This window comes from Coffea arabica, chromosome 8e (assembly GCF_036785885.1).
Source record: "Coffea arabica cultivar ET-39 chromosome 8e, Coffea Arabica ET-39 HiFi, whole genome shotgun sequence".
Lineage (NCBI taxonomy): Eukaryota > Viridiplantae > Streptophyta > Magnoliopsida > Gentianales > Rubiaceae > Coffea > Coffea arabica.
In genome coordinates, this window is record NC_092324.1 from 2,362,023 (window position 1) to 2,384,424 (window position 22,402).

At 32.5% G+C, this 22,402-nt stretch overlaps 1 protein-coding gene across 1 annotated transcript; it reads left to right on the top strand.

Annotated features, from left to right (window-relative positions):
• Positions 1-1,791: 1,791 nt before the first annotated feature.
• Positions 1,792-8,085, top strand: LOC113702897 (uncharacterized). The gene is made up of 7 exons (XM_027224063.2): positions 1,792-2,303; positions 4,319-4,451; positions 5,779-5,861; positions 6,023-6,101; positions 6,192-6,301; positions 6,762-6,826; positions 7,802-8,085. Exons 1-7 carry the CDS (start codon positions 2,160-2,162, stop codon positions 7,893-7,895), a joined length of 708 nt encoding a protein of 235 aa, XP_027079864.1. The 5' UTR covers positions 1,792-2,159; the 3' UTR covers positions 7,896-8,085.
• The last annotated feature ends 14,317 nt before the right edge of the window (positions 8,086-22,402 follow it).

Genomic DNA, 22,402 nt, shown 5'->3' on the forward strand with positions numbered 1-22,402 from the left:
AAATGATCTTTTGTTGATTTTTCTTCTAAATAGATAGATGCTTATCCACAACTGCCCTAATGGAACATAAATGTCCTGGTGTTAAAGTCAAGGACATTCATTATTCCAAGGGTTAATTACAATTAATTCCCTTAAGGTATATTCCATTTTTCACTTTACCCCTAACCTTTAATTTTGCTCACTTAACCCCCTGTGGGACAAAATTATCCTTCCATTATTTTAACTTTTCATTTACCTTTTTTCTTCTCTTTTATTTCTTTTTCTCTTTCTTCTCTCTTTCATCCTTTCCAATAGAAAACTCCATCTCAACGGAAATTTTTATTTTGAATTTGTAATTGCATTTTTGGGTGAAGGTTTAAAAGGCATCGAAAACTAATTTTGATTTTTTGTATGATGCCACGTGCCACAAATTTCAATTGATGATTATTAATCAGGTCACAATTTCATCTTATGATATTTTCTTGAGAACAAAATGAGAAACTAGAAAGGAAAGAGGAAAACCCAAAATTAAAAGGCTAAAAAATTATATTTTAGGAAAGTGATTTAAATATTTTTTTTTAATCCTTTAAGGAAAAGATATATCTCTGCAATTTCTGTTTTTTAATTTCAATCATTAAGATGAAAATTTTTGTGGGAAAGATGAGGACTTCAAGAAAGAAGAAAGAGACAAAGAAAATAAAAGAGCACGAAAGGGGAAAGGAAAAAAATAAAAGAAAAAAATAAGAGTTTAAAATAATAGAGGGATAATTTTGTCCAATGGGGGATAAAGTGAGACAAATAAATGGTTAGGGGGTAAAGTAACAAATGAGATATACTTTAAGGGGATTAATTGTAATTAACCCTTATTCCAATAAGTATACATCCAAACATCATCAAATGGATTTTGATAATATGCTCTAAAACTAAGTTATATGTTCTAACATAAATCAAACAACAAATTAAACATTAGGTGATAGGCTTCAATAACTCAAGAGCAAGTTGCTCCACATTTATATCCAAAGTAATATTTTTTTTTTTAAATTTGATCTTCTTGTCACATATGTGAACAGTCAAATGTTACTAGACAAATTGTGCTTTTATTAACTAACATCTTAACCTTGTATTGGACAATTTAACCATTGGAAGTCTTTTAATAGTTGTTTTGAACAGCCAAATTAAGAGGAGATCAAGTGTTACTAGTAAGGTCTCCCGTCCCATGCCCCGCTGCCTACAAATTCCCCCCGCCCCTGCCCTGTCCCGTCCCTGTCACCCCGCCCCGCGAGATTAATAAAAATTTGTTATATAATTTTATTATAGTTAAATTTTAACAAATAATCAAGTACTAAAATATTAACACATCACCAAATTATTATTCATTATAATTTCACAATTGAAACTTATAAAAACAATCAAACAAAAGTTATTTGAATACAATCCAACATAATGAAATAAATACAACTAAAGTAGTCAAGTTTTCACTTTTGGCACAAATACAATCACTAATTCATTATTGTGCTTATGCTTTTTTTTGAGAAAAAATGTTCTTATATTAAGTGTAATTAGGGATTTAGTATAAATGTATTAGTAAATTTAGTATAACCAATTAATAATTTGTATTAGTACACATATATAGTTATTAGTATAATTGATAATATCAATTATATTACATATACTAATATACATTATATAATACATATAACTAATAATATCATTTCATAAGTTTGTAACTAATTAAATTATATATTATATATAATTATATACATATATATTTTATATATTTATTTTTTTAAAGCGAGTGGCGGGGCGGGGGTACACTCTCCCGCTCCCCGCCCCATTAGCCCCCCGCGGGGCGGGTGGCCGTGCCATTGCCATCCTTAGTTACTAGAATAATGTCAAAACTAAAGTGAATAAAACACTAATTTTTTTAGTATTATTTAACCAATAGTTTAAACTAATTTTTTTGGGGAGTTTAAACTAATTAACCAATAGTTTTAGTATTATTAGTTGGTGGTAATTTTGTCACCGCGACTAAAATTGCAGGTACAAATTGCAAATTGCCCGTTCTTGATTTCCTGCCATTTTCCCCCTTTGTTTCAACTTAAGCTTCAGCCATATTAAAGATTTTTGTTCCCCGAATTGGCTGTCGGATTCCTTTCGAAGTTTGATGAACTGATCGGACGATGGCTGAGATTGAACAGGACGGTCACCGTGGAAATGAAATTGAAGAGAGCAGAAGCAATAGAAGCAATTCGACTGCGGAAATTACTCTCAAAAAAATTGGTCCTTCGCCTCCCTCTCGTTTAATTGTTCCGTCTTCAATCAAAGTAATTGGGATTTCTTATATCTGTTTTATTTCGATAGAATTATGGAATTATTTGTGCTTTCTTTCCGTGAGCTTCTGTTTGATGTTAGATATTATCTCTTTGAATTTTCCTTTTTCCTTGTAGTGTATATCGTAAATTTTGTGCTGGATTTTTATGTGGAAAAGATGAAGGCTTTAGGGGAAATTATGAGGTTCGTTGTGTGTAATTTTTGCAGCTTGTTTTCGAAATTTGGTGTTTGTGAATAAATTTTACGAATTTTACCAATGAGGCTTTGATATAATGCTTCAAAAGATCAATTCTAAGAAAGAGTGTAACAGAAAGGAATAGGAGAAAAGAATGAGCAATGGTTGAGCAATGTAGCCTGTGAACTTGTTTGAAGTGGAATTAAACATTTTATAGTCAAAAGCAGGAAGGTTTAACTCATGGGGAGCTGATTTATCGCATTTTGACTGATCTTTGAATCCAGTTTGGTGAAGTGTTGTGATTGTAGTTGTACTTCTGCAAAGTACATAGATATTTTTCATGAAATGTGAAGGCCGTCCTTTAGAGGTTGTGACGAAGTTGTGGATGGGCACTCTTAGTTCTAATGCGTGGATTAGATCATTTAGGCATTTCATTGTATTGGAAGGAAATGGCACAGAAGAAATAGGTAAAGAAAAGTATCAAGTTTAGGGGTCAGATATAGCTCTTTCTTTTTCATACTTGAGCATTAGCAATAATATCTACTATATAAGCAGAACTACAAGTTCTGAACAGGTGAAAGAAATGTGATAGATTATCTGTCTGATTGTTGGGTCCAAGATATCTGCTCTTACATCAAGTTCTTCCCACTACTATTTGACTATGATGTAGTTTGCAGCCTTAACTACTGGACAGACAACGTAAGATGTAAGATGACTTTCTCTGTCTATAATTGGTTTAAGGATGTCCAATTTTTGGCTGCATTTTTTGTGAGTACCTAAGATCCAGGGCGCCCTTGGCTTTCTGATTTTAAGGATTTTTGTCAGACTTCAGAATGGTGTCAAAGAAGATAGTTCTCAGCTTGTTATAGGAAAGTAAATGGTGATAGTTTTGGGCTTGATTAACTTGCTGCTTCCCTCTCTTGCTTTGTCATCTTGAACCCATTGCATTAGATAATTAGCGAGCTGAAGAGAGGATCTCTTCTTTTTCCTTTGTAAAGATAGTGCTTGAGGTCATAAGGCAAACATGCTTTGTGGACATGTGAAGAGTTTTATAAGCAAAGTGAATGGTGATAGATTTGGACTTGACTAACTTGGTGCTTCCCTCTCTTGCTTTGCCATCTTGAGCGACCCATTTATAGGTAATTAGACAGCCAAAAATCGAATCTCTTCTCTTGCCTCTGTAAAGATGGTGCTTCAGGGCATAAGACCAAAAAGCATAATTAGTGCGTATGTGAAGAGCTTTATAGATGCCTCAAGTTATTATTAAGATATTATCACCTTCTGCAGCGGCAAAAGTATGATATTAGCATTTCATGAGTTTTTTTTTTGTTAGCATTTCATGAGTTTGGGTCCATAATACTTTGAAAAAATGATGAGTTAAAACATGTATCATTAAGGAATTTCAGCTTTTGTAGGTATTGTTATCCTTGGCGGTGATGCATACATTTTGTACTTGTGTTGTAATTCTTCTATGAGTGTGTCATATTTCTCTCTGGTAATGAAATTTAATTGTGTTCTGAAGTTTAGGAAGTTGTTCCAATGCCCACTTTTATACCTTTGCCTTGAATTGGAGTCGTTAGCTGGTTCCAAATGTTATGCTTGGTGTCTTTCTGTAACTAAATTTGTGAGAGGAGTTTTTTTTTTCGCTTCCATCTTTTGTATTTAATATGTCTTAACGTACTAAAGGAATGCACTTTTTGTTATTTCTTTTCCTTTTAATTATTTAGAGCAATTTTGGTTTCAATTATCTAACTCTTGAGAACTTAAAGAGTTACACAATCTGTGGAGGGTATTTTAACATGTTATGCTTGTGTTCTCTATGCTGCAACATAGGTGCATGACTTGAGAAAATTGATTGCTCAAAATGGAGATTTGCCTAGCGAAAATCTGACGCTTATTTGGCGAGGAAATGTGTTGCATGACAACGAAAATGGCAATGATGTAATAATTCAACTAAAGAACGGAGGTCCACTTCTCAATTTCAGCTTCTCTGTTGTTTTAGCCAAATTGTACCTTGCTTCATCTTTTTCTTTTGCTGAAATCCGTTAAGCATAAACTTTTCACACTAGGGATTTTGTGTAGGGCATATATTTAGATACCTTGAAGTATTGATATGACGGAGACATTGTAAGTTCTGACAAATGCATCGTGAAGGAGTGACATCTTAAAATTTGGCTATTTATTGTTGATATGTTGATACGAACATGTTACATAATACTGCAATGCTATCTGTTGATCCGCTGGTCAAGCCTATAGATGAAGTGTATGATGGAATCCATGGTCAGCTGGTGCTTAAGGAACTTAGGTGATTTTGTACAGTCATTTAACAGCCTTTCTTTTTTTCTTATTTGTCTCTTTCCAATAAATCAATTATTAGATCATAAATTCACCTGAAATGGCAGGAAATTTTCTTCACAATTGTGCAGATATGCAATTAACATGGTGGCGTGAATAGCTCTTATTTCATTTCTGTTTGTTTTATTTGGGATGTTTGTCATTTCTGAATCCTTTGTTACACTGCTATGAACCTCAGAGAAAACATTTTTTTGTGCAATTGTACGTTTTTGCAGATTTTGACTACAGCTTCGAGTAGATGAGTAGGTTTGTAAGTAATGTTTATATTAGTTTGATCTTTGGAACATGAGGATCCTTTTAAACTGTTGGAATTTCAGGAAGAAAGGGTTAAACCAGTTTGCTACCCTCAAATTAGGATTTGCCCATCTAAAAAAATTTGTTTAAAGTTTGCTTACCCCAAATAGAACTCAACTTTGGTGGATGTTAATATTCCTAGTAGCACAATTTTGATTTTGTGCTAGTGGAGCTCTCTTAAAAGCGAAGGAAAAAGCTCAATGTCTAGCATGCAAAAACCAACAAAGAAAAATAGTAAAAGATAAAAGTTCTTAATGTTAAATCTGTTTGTCTACTTTGGAAAAGGATCTTTTTCCAATTTGGGAAAATGCTAAAATATAAAGAAATGCTACATTTTCTAATCTTTTATCCTACCATGAATAATATTGTAAATCAGTTTGTCTAAAGTAATCAAAGAGTTGTAACATCTAGAGTCCATGTGTTTCATTTGGGGACAATGGATGTTATTCTGGATACTCCTAACAAAGATGTGGACAATAGAAGTTAGGCCATGAAGAATGATGTTCGTTTCAAATATTCAATTTCTCTTTTGTCATGTTTTTTTCTAGCATGAGAACTTTGGTTTCGTAGTTGAGGTTTTCTGGAATTTTCTTTTTGGACATGTCTCACTCTACTTATTACAAGTGGCATTCTTCACTTTTCAGATTCCTTAATAGTTGCTACTAAACCAAAGCCACCTCCAAAGCATGCAGATGATGGTTTGGATGATAACGATGATCATGAACTGGTTGGTATAAATCTTTTACTAATATATACAGGCATATTTTTTCCTTCTATTTTTAAATTTGTCTTGCTTCTTTCTTTATTTGTCTGTGGGGTGTTTGCACTGTTGTTGTCAGTTTCATTGTGCTCTGTTTCATCTCATTTCTTCTTATTTCTACATTTTAGAGGTTTCAACTTCCACAATCAATTACTGGGTGGAAAAGGAGACTTTTCATTGCATTACGTGAGAAGTTGAAGTTACCCGGTGAGCATTTGATTTTACAGTCCTTTTTTTATAGGGAGTAAGATGGCAAAGTCCTGATCATCTGTTCTGATTCTGCTTTAACCTATGTAGATATCCTTTTGATGGCAATGGTCTCGCTTAGTGTAAAGATGTGGATTCTAATTGTTTTATGGTTTATTCTGGCACCTGTTGCCCAAAAATTGGATCTTGGCCCTTTATATGTAAGTGTTGTTCTCTGCTTCTCTTTTCATTTGTTTTAGATTTCTGGTTTCTTTTATATCCTATAAGATTGAAATTTACTGTGACTGTGATAACCTGTATGAAGAACTAGTCATGTGCATGGCATTCTTGTTTCATGAAAATGATGAATTTGTCGGCATCTGAAGGTCAAAAGATTAAAGTTATAGTCAAGATAGCCATAATTATCCAGGCAACAAGACTAGTCAGATTTTGGTTTGGTTAAAATACCTAATGGGTAGCAGATAAACCAATTCAGCATAGAGTGCTCTTTTGGTACTTTCTTTTCTGAAACTTACTCCTGTGGAAGCACATTGTTGGTAAGTTTTCACAAATGTCTCATCATGTCAACCAAATTGGATAAAGCACTTTCTCCATGTAATCTTTTTTGAAAAGAGTTTATAATCATCATATTTTACCTTACCTATTGCTGTTATATTTTAGGTACTTGCAACAGGGTTTGCTATTATCTTCTACAATCTTGGACAGCGACAACCTGGTGATGTCAGGTATGTTCTTGAAACATTGACTATTATTAGTTGTTCTGATATTTTCCTGGTGCATAAAATTTTTTTATGTATCTTACTTATAATGAGGTAAATATTCTACTTGGAACAGCAAAGTGAAACAAAGCTTGCGCAATGTGTCAACTGCAATCTCAACTATGTTGGAATGTAAACTTTTGAGTGTCATTGCATTTGCTATTTTTGGATCCGTTAGAAGCTCCTATGTTTCTGTAGGCAGATTGGATCTTTTGAATAACGACATGGGAAATCAAGTAAAATAAGGAAAAGCATTAAGAAAATCCATATCAAGGAAAGCAACTGTAGGTAGATTGAGCAATAGCTTTACGAAAATTGGATTAGTCCTCAGAGTTGTATAAAAGAAGTTTCTACTTTTATGCAGGGTGTGCGCTCTATATTATTTCAAATGTTGTTTATCCTTGATGGTAACAGACATTATTCTTATGCGACATAGATGTGCCTCCCACTCCCACAACCCAAAAAAAAATCTATTTTAAAACATGAAGCAAATAAAAACATTCATGAGGTTGCAATTCATGCACATGACCTTAAATTTTCTCATCTATGCCCTGATTTGCACTTTCTGCTGTGGCTATTACCTTTTTTCTTTAAATTTTTATTTGGTGGAAGTGGGTGTACTAAGGCCACCCAACATTTGATTTCCCATTGATCCTCTATGTCTCAGCAATTAGATAGGTATCAAACCAATAAATCATCAATCAACAGCTCAAATGTGCCAACTTTGGGAATTGGCCGCTTGGCAAAGTTACTGTGTCCTTTCTTTTGCTTCCCTTTCTTTTCATGTTGCATCCTATGCAGTATGCTGAGAGATTCTATATCTTCTTGCATCTTTGTGTGTTCAAGTAGTCTGTTGCTTCTATGATTTCCCTTTATCATCTAATCATACAGGTCTGGAGTTGTACAGGGTTTTTAGTCTCTAATGATCCTTCACTTCTGCAGTGCATATTCCATCTTCAATGAAGATTTCAGGGAAATTCCGGGGACGCTTAATGCTGAGCGCCTAGACAGAGACATTCGAGCTGGTCAATTTTGAGTGAGATGTAGTCGGCAGTATCAAATTTTGTGCCATCAAGATATATGTAAGATAACTGTACAGGAAACATGCTAATCCTTAGCTTATCTCTAATTGAAAAACTGCAAATCAATTTTTTGTGCTGACTAAAGATAAAGCTACTTTGGTGGTGAAATTTGCTCTTAAATCCAGATGGCTTATCTCTCCGCTAGTTTCTTTACCCCCAAAGAGCTAAACTTTGTTTGCATCTGTTTAGCCTTTTGATTAGCATTGTTTCTACCACAATGCACCCTTTTTTTTTTAAGAAGATCGACTTGCTAAACTAAATGTCTTAAGATTTTGTGGTCATGGAATTTGTGTCAAATATAAGATCATAAGAAAGATGAGTGAGGTAAAGCGTGCCCTCCCTTTTTTTTTTTTGGCTTCCTTTTTCTTGTTTCTCCAGTTTGACAGGTAAATGCTCACAATCATTAGCTTACTGATTTAATTGCATAAGCTTTTAGACAACAATTTCTGTCATGGTACACCTTGAACATTTTTGTCTCAATTCTCAATTATAGCACAGTCCAAATAAAGATGTAGAGCTGGAAAATCAAAGCTATGTTTGTATTGCAATTTTCCAAAGAAAAATTGCTTCTTTTTCTGCGGGCACATTTTTCAATAATCTTTTTACTTCATATATATTAAATCGTTACAATTATTTTTTTACAAAAAGTCCAAAAAAATGCAATTCAATACAATTAAACAACGCCAGAGACACATACTTTATAATGAAAATGTGTAATATGAGATGATTCATCATTCAAGATTCTTTTCAAATTTCAATTGCTTGCCTCTGAATTTGTTAATGTATACACATTGTTTAGTTTCATAATATATTGTAAAATTTGACATCACCCTTATGTTAAGAATTTCTATATGTTCTCAATTTCACTCTTGGGTCATTGACCCAATGCAAGAAGAAGAAAAGAAGAAATAAAGTGCTCAGGAAGCCTGGTTGTGACTCTTGGCTCAATGGGCTTTAGGACAAATAGGCATAGACACTGCTCTGCTTTCTAGTGCTGTTCTGTCATGTCTTGGTAATGCTTATACTCTGGACTTCTTCTTCTTTAAAGCTCAACAATTGGTACTAAAAGGCTAGGAGCCCATGGCCATCCAATTATTTTTTTGCCCAAGATGATTGATACAGAAGAAGGACATCATATACTTTTCTCATGCATGAAATTTATTTTCCTGAGGCACCACCTTGTTTTAAATCCTCTTAAAGACCATAAAGTCAAATATAAAATCATGTCACATGACTTCCTTCCTTGTCTTTTTTTTGTGGATTTGTTCAACGGACATTCATCAATCAATGGTCCAAGCATTACCTAAGACTGCTAGAACCCACTCATTAGAAAAAATCTACAAAAGAAACAAAGGCACTAGTGTCAGTATGAGCAAATTATCTCGATGGCAACCAAACTTTTGGAATCGTCGTGTTTTGATTATTGAACTATTAAATGTTTGATTTTGACCATTGAATCATCTAAAATTTAGATTTCAGGCCATTTCGTTAGATTTCATCATTAAATATGATAGATCTGAATATTCACACAATTCACGAGACAAAATAAAAGGGCATAGTTAGCAATAAAATCTAACGAGTTGACCACTCAGAATCAAAATTTTAGATAGCTCATTGACTAAAACTCACCGATTCCAAAAGTTCAGTGGCCACCCGAATAATTTGTTCCGTTGGTAAACATGTAAAGACCATTGATTTGTGCTTTTTGTTTCCTTTTTTCTTTTTAGTTGAATTACAGTTAGCAAGTCTTCTTGTCATTTTGTACGCTAGAATCAGACTTTCTTTGGATTGTGATTTGTTGGAGAAAACTTTTTACGTTTTTCATGAATATCTTTTCTATGTAATTTTTAATCATCTCTTCATCTCGCGTATATTATATCTTTAAAAAGCGTTGCAGTAATTTTTTTCCCCCGAAAATTCTCCAAAAAAATGCAATCTAAACAGGCTCTGAGTGAACAGAGAAATATTTTCTGAATAAAGGAATCAAAACAAAAGCTTTTCTCTGGGCCATTCTGCTGATCCAAAAAAGAAAGAAAAAGAGAAAGTCTTTCGCTGGACACGCCATTTTAGTACTGTGATGAACACTGATAGCTCATGGCAGAGGGCCGTGACAAGAAAATCGTCCTCAGGTACTTTTCCATGGATACAAGCAAAGGAAAAGGATAGATCAAATCATCCCTTGACCACCTGCTTTTACAAATTTCGTAAACTACCCAATACCTTCACATTCTTCCAGGCAAAAAAAGGGTCACAAGAGTTCATTACATATTTGCATATACAAATAACATAATTTTAAGCTATAGCTTTGTTTGTTACTCACTATTTTTCGAAAACATATTTTTTAAAAAAATTTCAAACATGTTTCTTAACCCCTTTTTTCTTTCACAAACAGGTCTATCAATTAATAAAGGCACTACAGTAAAAGGTATCTATAAACGCCTTACAAAACAAACATCCAAACAGTTGCACATTTGGAAGCTCTCTAAGGATAATGGAACTATTGTCAGCAGAACAAGTAAATCAACATAGGATACAAGTTAGGTGCGATTTTTACAATTGTAGACAACTAACTAATATTTGTGTCTTATTATCTTCTTGAAGGCGTGTAGCAGTTAATTAGCTAAGATTCAAAACCATTTTTTAAACTAGGTTCTTATCCTCTAGAAACTAGGTTCTTGAAGGCATTTGTCTTTTGTTAATTGAAAATTTCACAAGGGTTTCATTCATATTGGACATTGACAACTTTTAGCTCCTAAAACCTTAGGTGAAGCTTGTCCTTGCATGTATACATACACAAAGAAAGAAGAAAAAAGAAACCCTTAATCGATCACAAACTTTTGAGCTTTTATTTGTTTATTAGCACATGATCAGTTGTATACAAACAAAATATCACTTAAATCTTGCTAAGGCAGATTAATAGTGTATTAAGTGTTGCTAATCATAGAAAAAAATGCCACTAATTAGATGAGGCTTGTGAATGACAAAGACAATTAAGAAACTAATTACCACTTACTTTGCGTGTTTCAACTTTCAATTAGTTGAGGTATATCTAGTTGTTGATTTGAAAAAAGGGTTCCCAATTGTCGTAAACGTTAGACACACTCTAGAAGTGATATGAATTTAAAACTTAGTGTATAGTGAATGCTAAGGAAAGACTTTTGCATAAAATACACTTTCTTTTGGAGACTTGGAGGGCGACATGTTATAGGTTCTCGAATTGTTCCAACAAGAAATTCAATGTTCTTTATTTCAAAGTGATTGAGACGTGGCTTCAAAAAAAAAAAATTTTTTTTTGGAAGAAATTAGAAGTTTTTCAATTATTAGACATGAAAAGTAGGCATCAATGGCCTTGATATGAGCCGCCATGGATGCTAGCAGCCTAGCACCTTCTTTTCCTCTTCTTCCCTTTTTTTTTTTTGGGCGATTTTGAAACAAAAATGGAGGGAGACTTCCTCTCTCAAAGATTTCTCTTTTTGTAAAACTAAATGGTAAGTGCAAATGGTTGCGCTAATTCCCTTTCAAATTTCGTCCTTGATATTTTCAGTATTTTACCACTTTTTTGCTTTTCAAGGGAGGGTGGGATTGAGAAAGAATCAGATGCTTTAATCTAGACGTATTTTTCAGGGCAAGAAAAGTCTTTATGATAGATTTTCAAAAATCTTCTATACCATCAAAGAATTCAAGAAGTCAAAATTCCTTCTGGGCAAGGCAATGAGTTTGACAATCAAGAAGTACCTTCCTAATGTCTTGAATTTTCCATTGTAGCTGCATATTCTTCTTTCTTGTGCTCAGTTTGAAAAAAAAGGCCAAGTTAGAGAAACTCAACAGTGTTTCAAATTTTAAAGAAACAAGGAGTACTAATGAAAATGGATGAGGGATTAGGTAGTTGACCTTACACATAATGATGATTCTAAATGACTCCACAAAATCTTTACTAGGTAATCCATCCCATCCCACAATTTCATCAACATTCAACTACTTTCTTATGCTTAATTAATGCCAGAGACTTCTTGCATGTCTTCCAAAGAATAAGATATTCCAACTAATAATGGAAAGATGTCAACACAAAAAGAAAATGACTCGAGAAAACTCCTAAGCAACCACTAAGCTGTACATCCAACAAGCACAGATAAGAGGTAGAAAGCTACTACTATGGAGGATAACAGAGGGTGAAAAAGATTAAAAGGGTAAAAATTATCAAATGCAGGAAGGAATCACGACACAAAAAAAGTAATTAGCCGAATAATCAGACTAACCGACTGATTGATCACTTTTTCAATCACCTTTTATCTCACGTAAAATCGTGCTATTATAAAGCGTTACAATGAATGAATAAAAAATACAATCAAATAGTCCAAACGCCTGTGTGGAAAAGCCGAATTGGTCAATGCCAAGTCAATCAGATGTGGATGCATTAAAGTAAAACAAAACAATATCAAATGAAGAAGATAATTTTGCGTTTGAAAAGAACTAAAAGAAAAGTAGAAAGGTAGGGCTGTGAAGACATGGATAATCAGCATCAGTGGTAGTTGCATTGCCGGTCCTCGACGGCACGTAACAAAATACATATTGTAGTAATAGTCAACACGTATATATCAAGAATTCTTCTCATTTTCTCATGGAAAATGCACTGGACCCCAAGCTCACCTACTCAACCCTCGTCCCTCAACAACATCCACTCCACTCTGAGTAGTCTTCATGAACTACTCCTCCAGGAGCATTATAACTTTTTCGTAGTTATTAAGATTTGTTGGGAGTTTTCATTGTTTTGAATTCGCCCAACTAATTCGAAGTAGATGTATCATACCTCAAAAACTGCACAAACACACACACACACACATATGTCTATGTGTGTGTCTATATATATATATATATATATATATATATATATATATATATATATATATATATATATATACACACACTAATTAAATAAATTTAGGCAAACCCATATCCGATCAACTAGATTAAAATCCAAAATCATTAGACATCACCCCTAAATATAATTGTGTACACTTTTTTGAAAAAAAAAAAAAAATACCCTCTCATGAGAAAAGAAAGAAAAAAAAGGGAATGGAACCTACTTTTTATCAGGTGCCCTTAAAGAAAACCCAAAAAAAAAAAGATCTTATGAAACATATATAGATGCATGCATTTTTAATTAGAAAATGATATTAACACTTCTTAAAAAGCCTTTATCACTCCATCTTCCCTTTAAAAGCATACAGGAAAGATGGAGTGTTAGAGACTTTTTAAGGAGTGCCAACAACATCTAGCTTTTAATTTTGTAGTAATATGTTAACTTGCATATTAAAAAAAAAGATGTTTGGGGGAGGGGGGATGAGCAGGAGATGGACGCTTTTGCCACCGGCACCAACTTAATTTCAGTAAAACCTTTTTTCGGTGGTGCTGACTTTGCTATATTTAATGAAACATTTGTCCTCTGTAATTAATTTGCATGAAAATTGTTGGTCACCTGGTATTTTATGAGAATATGAAGAGAAAAGTTGAAATTATTTACACATTTTCACTTGAACCCTTCTCATACTACTATTTTGTTTTGTTTAAATACCACAACTTACTGAGATCACATAGTCTGATCTTTTTTCTTTGTTATAATACTACGAACCCTTATCTTCTATGTAATCACTCATCTACCCATTAGGCTAATTGAGTAATTAGCTGAATACTCATGCTCTTAATCTATTATTAACGTAGTTATCTTTGGGACAAAATCTTCCATAATTCAAATCCAAAAAGATTGCGAGAAAATGATGGTTATTTTAACAATAAGATCAGCTAAGATGAAAACCTGCATGATTAAAAAATCAAGAAATGATTTTTAAAAAATTACCTTTTTTAACATAGGCAGTATGTGGTGCTCTTGAACATTTTCTGCCTTGCAACTTTACCTTTTTCCTGTGGATAGATAAAACTTTTACTTCATAATTTGAATCAAAAAGCCAAAATAAAGTTAAAGAGTTGAAAGGCAGATAAAAGAAAAATGTACTTGTTGTTTATCTAATATTGTCAATACAATGCAAATGTTATTCCCATTCAAAATTTATTGAACGGTCAGTTTAAACAGAAAAATTTCTGTATTAAGTACTATAAAAGGAGAATTTAAAATTAAAGAAAGTCCAAGGAATCCATTATTCTTACTCATTATTGTTTAAAAAGACATGCGCATCTACAGACTATAGCCAAGATTCTCTAACGATTTAAATGCCAACTTTATTATATTTATTAATAAACATGTTTGCATTATATTTATGGAGACCTTTACACTTTTGATTATCAAGTCATAATTTTTTAAAAATATAAAAACTTCAATATTATTTAAAGTTGTAAAATTTTGGCCTAAAGAACAATAGACAAGTTCAGAAGAGATAGACAACTTCAAGCCACAAAAGCTAGTACTTTATTTAGGGACTACTAGATGATTCATACTTACGCTGCACTTATAAAATCATTAGTCATAGGATTTGCTTCATTGTTTGTAGTACAACATTTAACATTAATATAAGAATAGGAAAAGCTTAGCGAATTGAATAAACAAAAGAAAAGTTAACGGTGAATGTAAAGATAGGTAATTTTGTTTCTTAGAATATATATATGAAAATAGTTATTTTAATCAGAGTTGTTCCTACGTGGCATGCCTAATTGAAAAGAATTAACAGGCTGTGGATCACCAAGATTTTACCCACATTATATAACAAGTTGTTCCTAATTGGATTACATTATATATTTAAAAATTATCTCTAATTTTAAAATATAACTAATCTTATCTTAATGATATTATTTTAAAAAGCAACTAATCTTATCTTATCATAATGATTCTGCTTTCTATCAAATTATTACATATAGAAATATAGTAAAACCTTTTTTCAAATCACAATTATTAAAATCTTACATATCCCAAATTACTTCCTTTCACCACCATACATTTAATTAGTATTTAAATTGTCCATCATTTCTTTCCTTAATTTTGAATTAACTTAGTATAAGAAAGATAATTAATTGTTACACCAATATGTTTACCAATATTTTTTGAAACTGAATATTTATTGATGAAGAAAAATGAATTGCTAGATTTTTTCTACTTAATTAAATATGAATATATAGTTCTATGTTTGTGGTCATTATAAAATTTAAATTATCTAAAATAATATTTGTAAAAAAAAGAATATCTACCAAGTTTTTGATATGGGGTACATGATATGATGTATACTATCATATTATAGTGAAAGTATGTAGATAAATTTTTAAAAATTGGTAATTAACTGAACATTTAAAATTAGTAATTTTTTAAAGTTAATATAGATGAACATGTAGGAGTGTTTTTAATTTATATATTTAAATTATTTATATTTGTATAAATTCGCAATAAATAAAAAAGACTAGACAGAGACACGAGCAAAATTCTAGTATGTCATAGGTTTTTGTATTAGTTCATTAAGCAAAAGGGAATGCCGAAGTGCTTAGAACTTCATTTAGAGCGACAGTATTATTGAATTTAGAGAAATTAAAGTAAAATATGATTATAACAGCTATAGTTGTTCTATTTCTCTTTGTTGATAATAAGCATTATATGGGGGAAGGGATGTATTGGATGGTATAGGAGGAGGAAATGTAGTTCAGAGATCTTGAGTTCGAAACCCTCCGCTTACACAAAGAAAAAAAGAAAAATAAAAAGCATAATATGACCTATTTTTTCCTAGGTAAGTCTAGTATAACCAGTGGCTAAGCTCTACGTTAAAGTAAGCGTGGCAATTGCTCTTCCCCAAAACATTGAGAATTTTATTTTAAATTGGCTTAAACCATTTTTAGGTTTTTAGTCTTTTTCTATAACAGCAACCCCTAAAATTTTAAATTATTTTGACATTGACCCCTCCCTCCCCAAATTCTTGAAGTTTAAAATCATCGTCACCTACTTCAAAAATGACAGCACATTTGAAATGAAAGCCAAGTACTACTTCAAAGCAAAAGAGATTTTGAAAACTTTTGTTACATAAAAGATGAACCTAAAAGCTTGGTCAATTCATTTTTCAATTAAAATAGTAGTCCAGTGTACAAAAAATAATTTTCATGTGGGTGTTTTAAGACTTTTATTCTTCCAACACTCGTTACAATTATAAAAAGATTGACAGGACGGTCATATTGGTTATCCATAATTACATATAAAAAAATATTTTACTTTTGGTTGTAATGAATTGTACACCAAAATATTTGACCCCTCTTAATCTTGGGTCCTAGCTTTACGAGTAATTGACTAAGTATTACCTTAATCGTTGAAAACTAAAACCATTTCCAGAATAAAGGGGAACCCGCGGATTAAAAAACGAGTGAGAGAAAAAATCCACCATCCATTGCTTGGATTATGGGAGAAAAAGTAAACGCTTACTTCACTAGCAATCTTTCTGTGTTAGGTTTTAAATGATGACCATTAACACTAAGTCAATACTCAATGGGTGTGCTTTTAGAGCTGCTCGGGTACACAAACTCTATAATTATCGGAGAGGACAATAAATTATTTGCTTTTGCAGATATTGACAATAGAAATGCACCAATCACACTTTCTTTCTTCATTTTTATGGGGTTTTTTCTTTATTATTTTTAAGGTAGCAAAGGCACTTCTTACCAAGAAGGGTTTCTTTATCAACAAGGAAAATAAACCAAAAGAGAGAGAGAGAGAGAGAGAGAGAGAGAGAGAGAGAGAGAGAGATTTATCAAGTATATTGAGTCAATATTCAATTCTTGAATATTGAGATTAATCAGTTAAAAGCAAGAATAGAAAGAAACTTTTATTTCTTTAGCCATGTTATTTTCAAAAACACGCTTTTGAAAACTTTGAATGTCACTTTTTTAATTTCATTTTCATATATGTGTGTTTGTGTTTGTGAATAAAGATATTATGACAAGAATGGAGATTTTTTGGCTAAAGATGATACGAATTCACTTAGGGGCGTAAACGAATTTAATCAAACCAAATATTTTAATGTTCAATCTTGTTTAATTATTTTAATGAACTTGAAATTTATATAAATCTACATTGACAATGTATATATTATTATAATTTGATGTATAACACATGAGCAAAATTAAATTTAAATTCAGATGATTTGTTATGCATCGAATAGTGATGATGTATACGCTATCAATGTATAAAGATTAATCCTTAAAATTTTGTTCAAATTTGATTTATTTATTATCGAACCACGTTTGAACGAACTTTTTATCAAGTTTGAAAGTCAACGATTATAAAATTATATTCAGTTTTGATTTAATTAGTTAGCAAATCAAATCGAATTCTATTTGAGTATAAGTAGTTTAATTCGTAAATCAACCCTAAATCCATTAATCAAATGTACTACAGACGGTACTGCCAAGGAATGGTTGGAAAGGTTAATAAAAGAGATGTGAAGCCCGACAAAGATGAGATCATTTCAAACTTCAAAGAAGACGTCCCATTTTCACACAGATAAATAGTAGACTAATATATAATTGGATTGATGGTCCCAGGGATCTCATCTGTTCGTTGACCAACTCATTGAATTATGGGCCCGTTTTCCAACTACATCAGAACTTGTGATATTCTAAACCTAATCAACTCGCTCCCACCATTACTACCACATTATTACTGAGTACAACATATTATTCTAATCTTGCTGCCTTGATTTCTCAAAAGAGCCGAACTAAGTTGATTTTTTTGGTAATCTCACATGGGCACACTTTTCTTTTTATTTACTCTGAGAAATCTGGGTACATCATTAACTCATGAGTTCTCATAATTTGAGTTGGAAACACGTTTAATTGATTCAATGTGATCATGCAATTATAGGTGAAATCGAACCAAACTCCATTAGATTCTTTAACGGAAAATGCTGAACTTTTATCGACATCTGCTCAAACTTTTTGTATGGTAGTACTAATATTTTTTTTCGAGCGATAATATTTTATTTAGTTAAACTACGTTAATTTTCTTTGTATTTGTTTAAGAAGATCGACTACTTTAGCTACATACCTTAACAATTTGTGGTCGTGGAATTTGTGTAAAATTGAAGATTAGTCAATGAAAATTGAATGAGCTAAAGTATACTCAATTTCCTTGTACATTCTCCGATTTTCATGCAATTTTTTTTTTTTTTCGACACAGGGGTGTCCGGGTCAATCCTTACGGGGCCCGACTAATCCCCTGCGGCCTGGGCCCGGCGTCCCAACCCGGCCCGAACACGTTAAGTGTGCCGAGGAATCCAGCGGAGCGGAGACTCGAACTTGTGACCTCAAGGTTCACTGGTGAGAGGCGCTGCATTTTCATGCAATTAAATAACGTCAAACATGCATACTTTATAACAAATTAAAGTGCAAAAATCCTTAGGCTTATATAAATCTCCTAAAGGTTAAATTCCTCAACTTGATCAATTCTCCAATATACAAGGCATGACCACATTATGTGTTAACAACACATAGTTGTAAATTTTGCATACGTTCTATTGTATCATTATTGAAATGGGCAAAGTGGTTCGAAGTTATTGACAAATAAAAAATAAAAAAAATCACAAATCTCAATATTTACGATTATTTATACAACAAATATAAACTAATCATGCAACTCCACACCGTCCAAAAATTCTCCAATTTTTCATTGTAAACCTTTTACCATCGTTAGTACCATTTTATAAAACTTAATACCATTCGAAAAACACAATTATCAAAACTCGAACGCTAATCCCCCGATGGTAATTTTGCAATTAAATATTTTTACGATTTAGTGCCTATTTTCATATGAGTTGTCAAACATGTAAAATACAAAATAAAATTGTGCTAATTATTCAATATGAATCGTTAGAATATGCTCTATCACTTTCACGAGTATAATATATATATAAATTTATGCATGTATATGTATATGAAAGTTCAGAATTGACATTGAAAAGAACATAAAGAAAACTGGTCTCCAGAAAATTTGACTCTCAAAAGTCTCGTGCCCTTAGATTCTTACAGCATCTAATGCTAAAAAGCTGGCAAAAATCTCCTCCAATATTCCAATCAATAAGCCAAGAATAGTAAGGTAAATTCCAATTGAGGGCTACAGGAGCTTTCAGTTTTCAATTTTTTGTCATTCACCGTTCACACGTACCGCGTGACACCAAACATGCCCTTGTCCTTTACCCTCCAAGATTTCGCGCTGCCAACAAACTCTTTGACTTCTCAGAAAGCCTTTGATGAAAGCTTCATCACTTCCCGCCTTCACATGCAAAATTCCCTTGCCCCTCGATACCCTTACCCCACCACCTACCATTTGCTTTTGCTGCCTTTTTTTTTTTTTTTTTGCCCTCTTGAATTTTTAACCTAAACAATTTAGGCCTCATTTGATCTTTCCTCCAAAATATGTCTACTGGCTGAGTTAGATTCTAAATACTACCCTTAATAAATAACTAGTCACTTTTGGAGATTTTATCTAGATTATTTAGTTTTTTTTTATCTTTTCTTTGGTAAGAAAACAAATAGAAATAGTCATTTGATCTTTCCTCCAAAAAAATTTCTGAATTTTTTTGTAGAAAAATTACTGTAGCGATTTGATATATATAAGATAGAAAAGTGATTGGAAAATGTGTTTAGGGAAAACGTAATCTTTTTTTTTTGAAAAATTGCTTTACAAACAAAGTTTAGTTTTAGAAAAAAAAACTTAGAGGAAAAAAAGACTCGAAAATCGCACTAGGGAATTCATATTTTACTAAGTTAATATATCTACCAGCTGAATTAGATTATGAATACCCTCAATAAACTATTCACTTTTCATTACTTCATCTTGACTATTCAGTCTTTTTTTTATCTTTTTTTCGGTAAGAAAAAGATAGAAACAATCACTACGTTAGAGGGTAATCATGTCATTTTAGAATGTTTTACTTGGCAATATGTACTTGATTTAAATAGGTAATCACAATCACCATAATACTAATAAAAAGTGCAGTCCTAGAAGCTACTTCAATCTAAGTCACATAAAAGTTTCATTATCATCTACTATGTTGTTTCAAGGAAGTGATGTTTCAATAGCAAAACTAATATGTATATTATTACGTGTTAATTTTTGTCCAATTAGGATAATGGAGTGTTTTTCTAGCATGTCCACAAAAGTCCAAGGTGGGACTTCACAAAATTAAAATATTACTAGCTGCAAACAATTTTCTTGCTCAACCAAACATCCTAACTAGTTACTCTTATCTTCTAATAATTGGATATGTTATTAATTCATAAGGAAGAATATTTTAGTTGATTGATGGAAACGAGGGAGTGAAGAATAGAGAAAGAGAGAGAGAGGAAAAAAAGAAGAAGAAGAAAAGTTGTGCCCTTTGACTATTAGAATACGATAGGGACGATTCTTGTAAAATGTGGATTAATTTTTATGTGATTGTAATTGATGCAATCTAGGCCGTTGAATTCCTGTTGAAATTCTGATGCATTTTAGGCACAGCGTGGCCTGAAAGATACCCGACCAGGATCCGTGAGGAGCAGGGTTAGATGCCTGACGGGGAAGGGGGATGGCGATATATAATAATCCCTATTTATGTTTACGCAAATTTTGGGCCTCTGTCAAGTCAAACCTATGGATGTACTTTTCGTCATGGCCCAATAAGGGTGATTCCGGTTTTAATGACGTAATTGCCCTTCTAGATCATTATTATTTTTTTTTAATTTGTTATGTTCCATTTTTTGCTTAGAATGGATACCGAGACTTTTGTTTGTATCTTAACTTTCAAGAGATCTCAAAAAACTTCCATTTTCTGTAAACGACTAAACATTTTGTTATTCATGTTGCGTATTGTAAGGGAAAAGCATTAAATTTCGTTGCTTTTGACAACATACAAGCTCAACTCCCTTTTTCCATTCATATTTATTTCTTACTAAACTAGTTTCTTGTTGAAACTTTGTTAAATAGTCTAACTTTTGGACTTATTCTCGTTTTGTGCATTTTGTCTTGTCCACTTGTTCTTTATTTATGCAAAGTGTAGTATACATATATTGTCATTATCAGTCAAGATATGTTTTAATACGTGTCTATTTAAACGTTCTATGACTATTAATTAGACACTTCCATTTCTATGTAATTTATAACAGTTTTCATTGAGTTTTGGAAACAATTCAATGCTTTCCCTTTTTACAATGCTAAAAGTCGAATTGATAATTCTTTCTTAGAAGTCACGTATCCTTTCGTTTAAGAATGCCAATTACAATTCGGCCAATAATTTATTTGACAACATTAAGAAAAAAGGGTCTTATTTGTATACTTATTTCTCCGAAAATAACATCTATGTAACTGTAAGCCCTCTTTTATGTATAAATTAATAAAGAATTGCATGATATAATCATCTAAAGAGGAAATAGGAGAAGGGTTGGATTAAATAGTAAGTTGGAAAAAATTATAAATAGAATATTTTGAATTAATAAACTTCCCACATATATATATATATATATATATATATATATATATAAACCATCAAAAGAAAAAAAGAGTCGATAAGATTCTAAAGACGAATTACAACTTCTAACTTTTTCAAAACAAAAAGTGCTGCTCCATAACCACAATGCAAGATGACAATATGAACAACAATTGGTATATGCGCATTCTAGTTTCATAGAATTGCATAAGACAAACATTTTTAGGATTCCAAAACATGGGAGGGCTTTCGCTGTCATCCTAAAATGTGAAACTAATCATGCAGGTACATATTATAGTCAAAAGACAAACCAAGGGTAGAACCGTCCAACAAACGAAGACCACAACAGTGAATTTTTAGCTTTCAATATCGCATATAGGTGACGGTCACAGACAGCAGCGACCTCAGAAAACATGGGCTTGACCTTTGGGCTTTTACACAAATAGTCAGTTCCCATTACACCTATAAACAACTAAAACGACAAAACCACCTCATAAAGACAAAATTTACCCTCTATCCTTCACGTTGACCCTACTCCGCTTTCCTTAAAGCTTCGCACAATTAATGTGTCCTCTTCCGTCATTCCTCCAACCCCATTTTCGTCCATTCTTAAAAATGCCCCGCACCCTCCCTACTGGCGCCTGGCGCGTCTCCCTCCCCTTTCTTCTCCCAACATTTCAAATTTGCCAGGTCATCGCCCCCCACGTAACTGCCAAATATGTGGAATCTCTTGTTCTCTGCTTCCGGTTTCTCATGGACCATCGCAGCCCTCCAATTGGAACGTCCAACGTACATTTCTATTTACTCGCAAAAGATGAAGGAAACAAATTTTAGTATCCAATTCCAGATCAATCTAATAAAAATCAACTGAAATGCAATTACTATCGTGATAAAATCAAGTTTCTAAGTTAATTATTTTCATAATTTGTTTGTTGAGGTTAGCTTGAACTCAAATCAATGAAAATTTAATTTGATAGTTACACGTAAAAATCATTGATTTAATTTGATAAACTCTGTTTGAA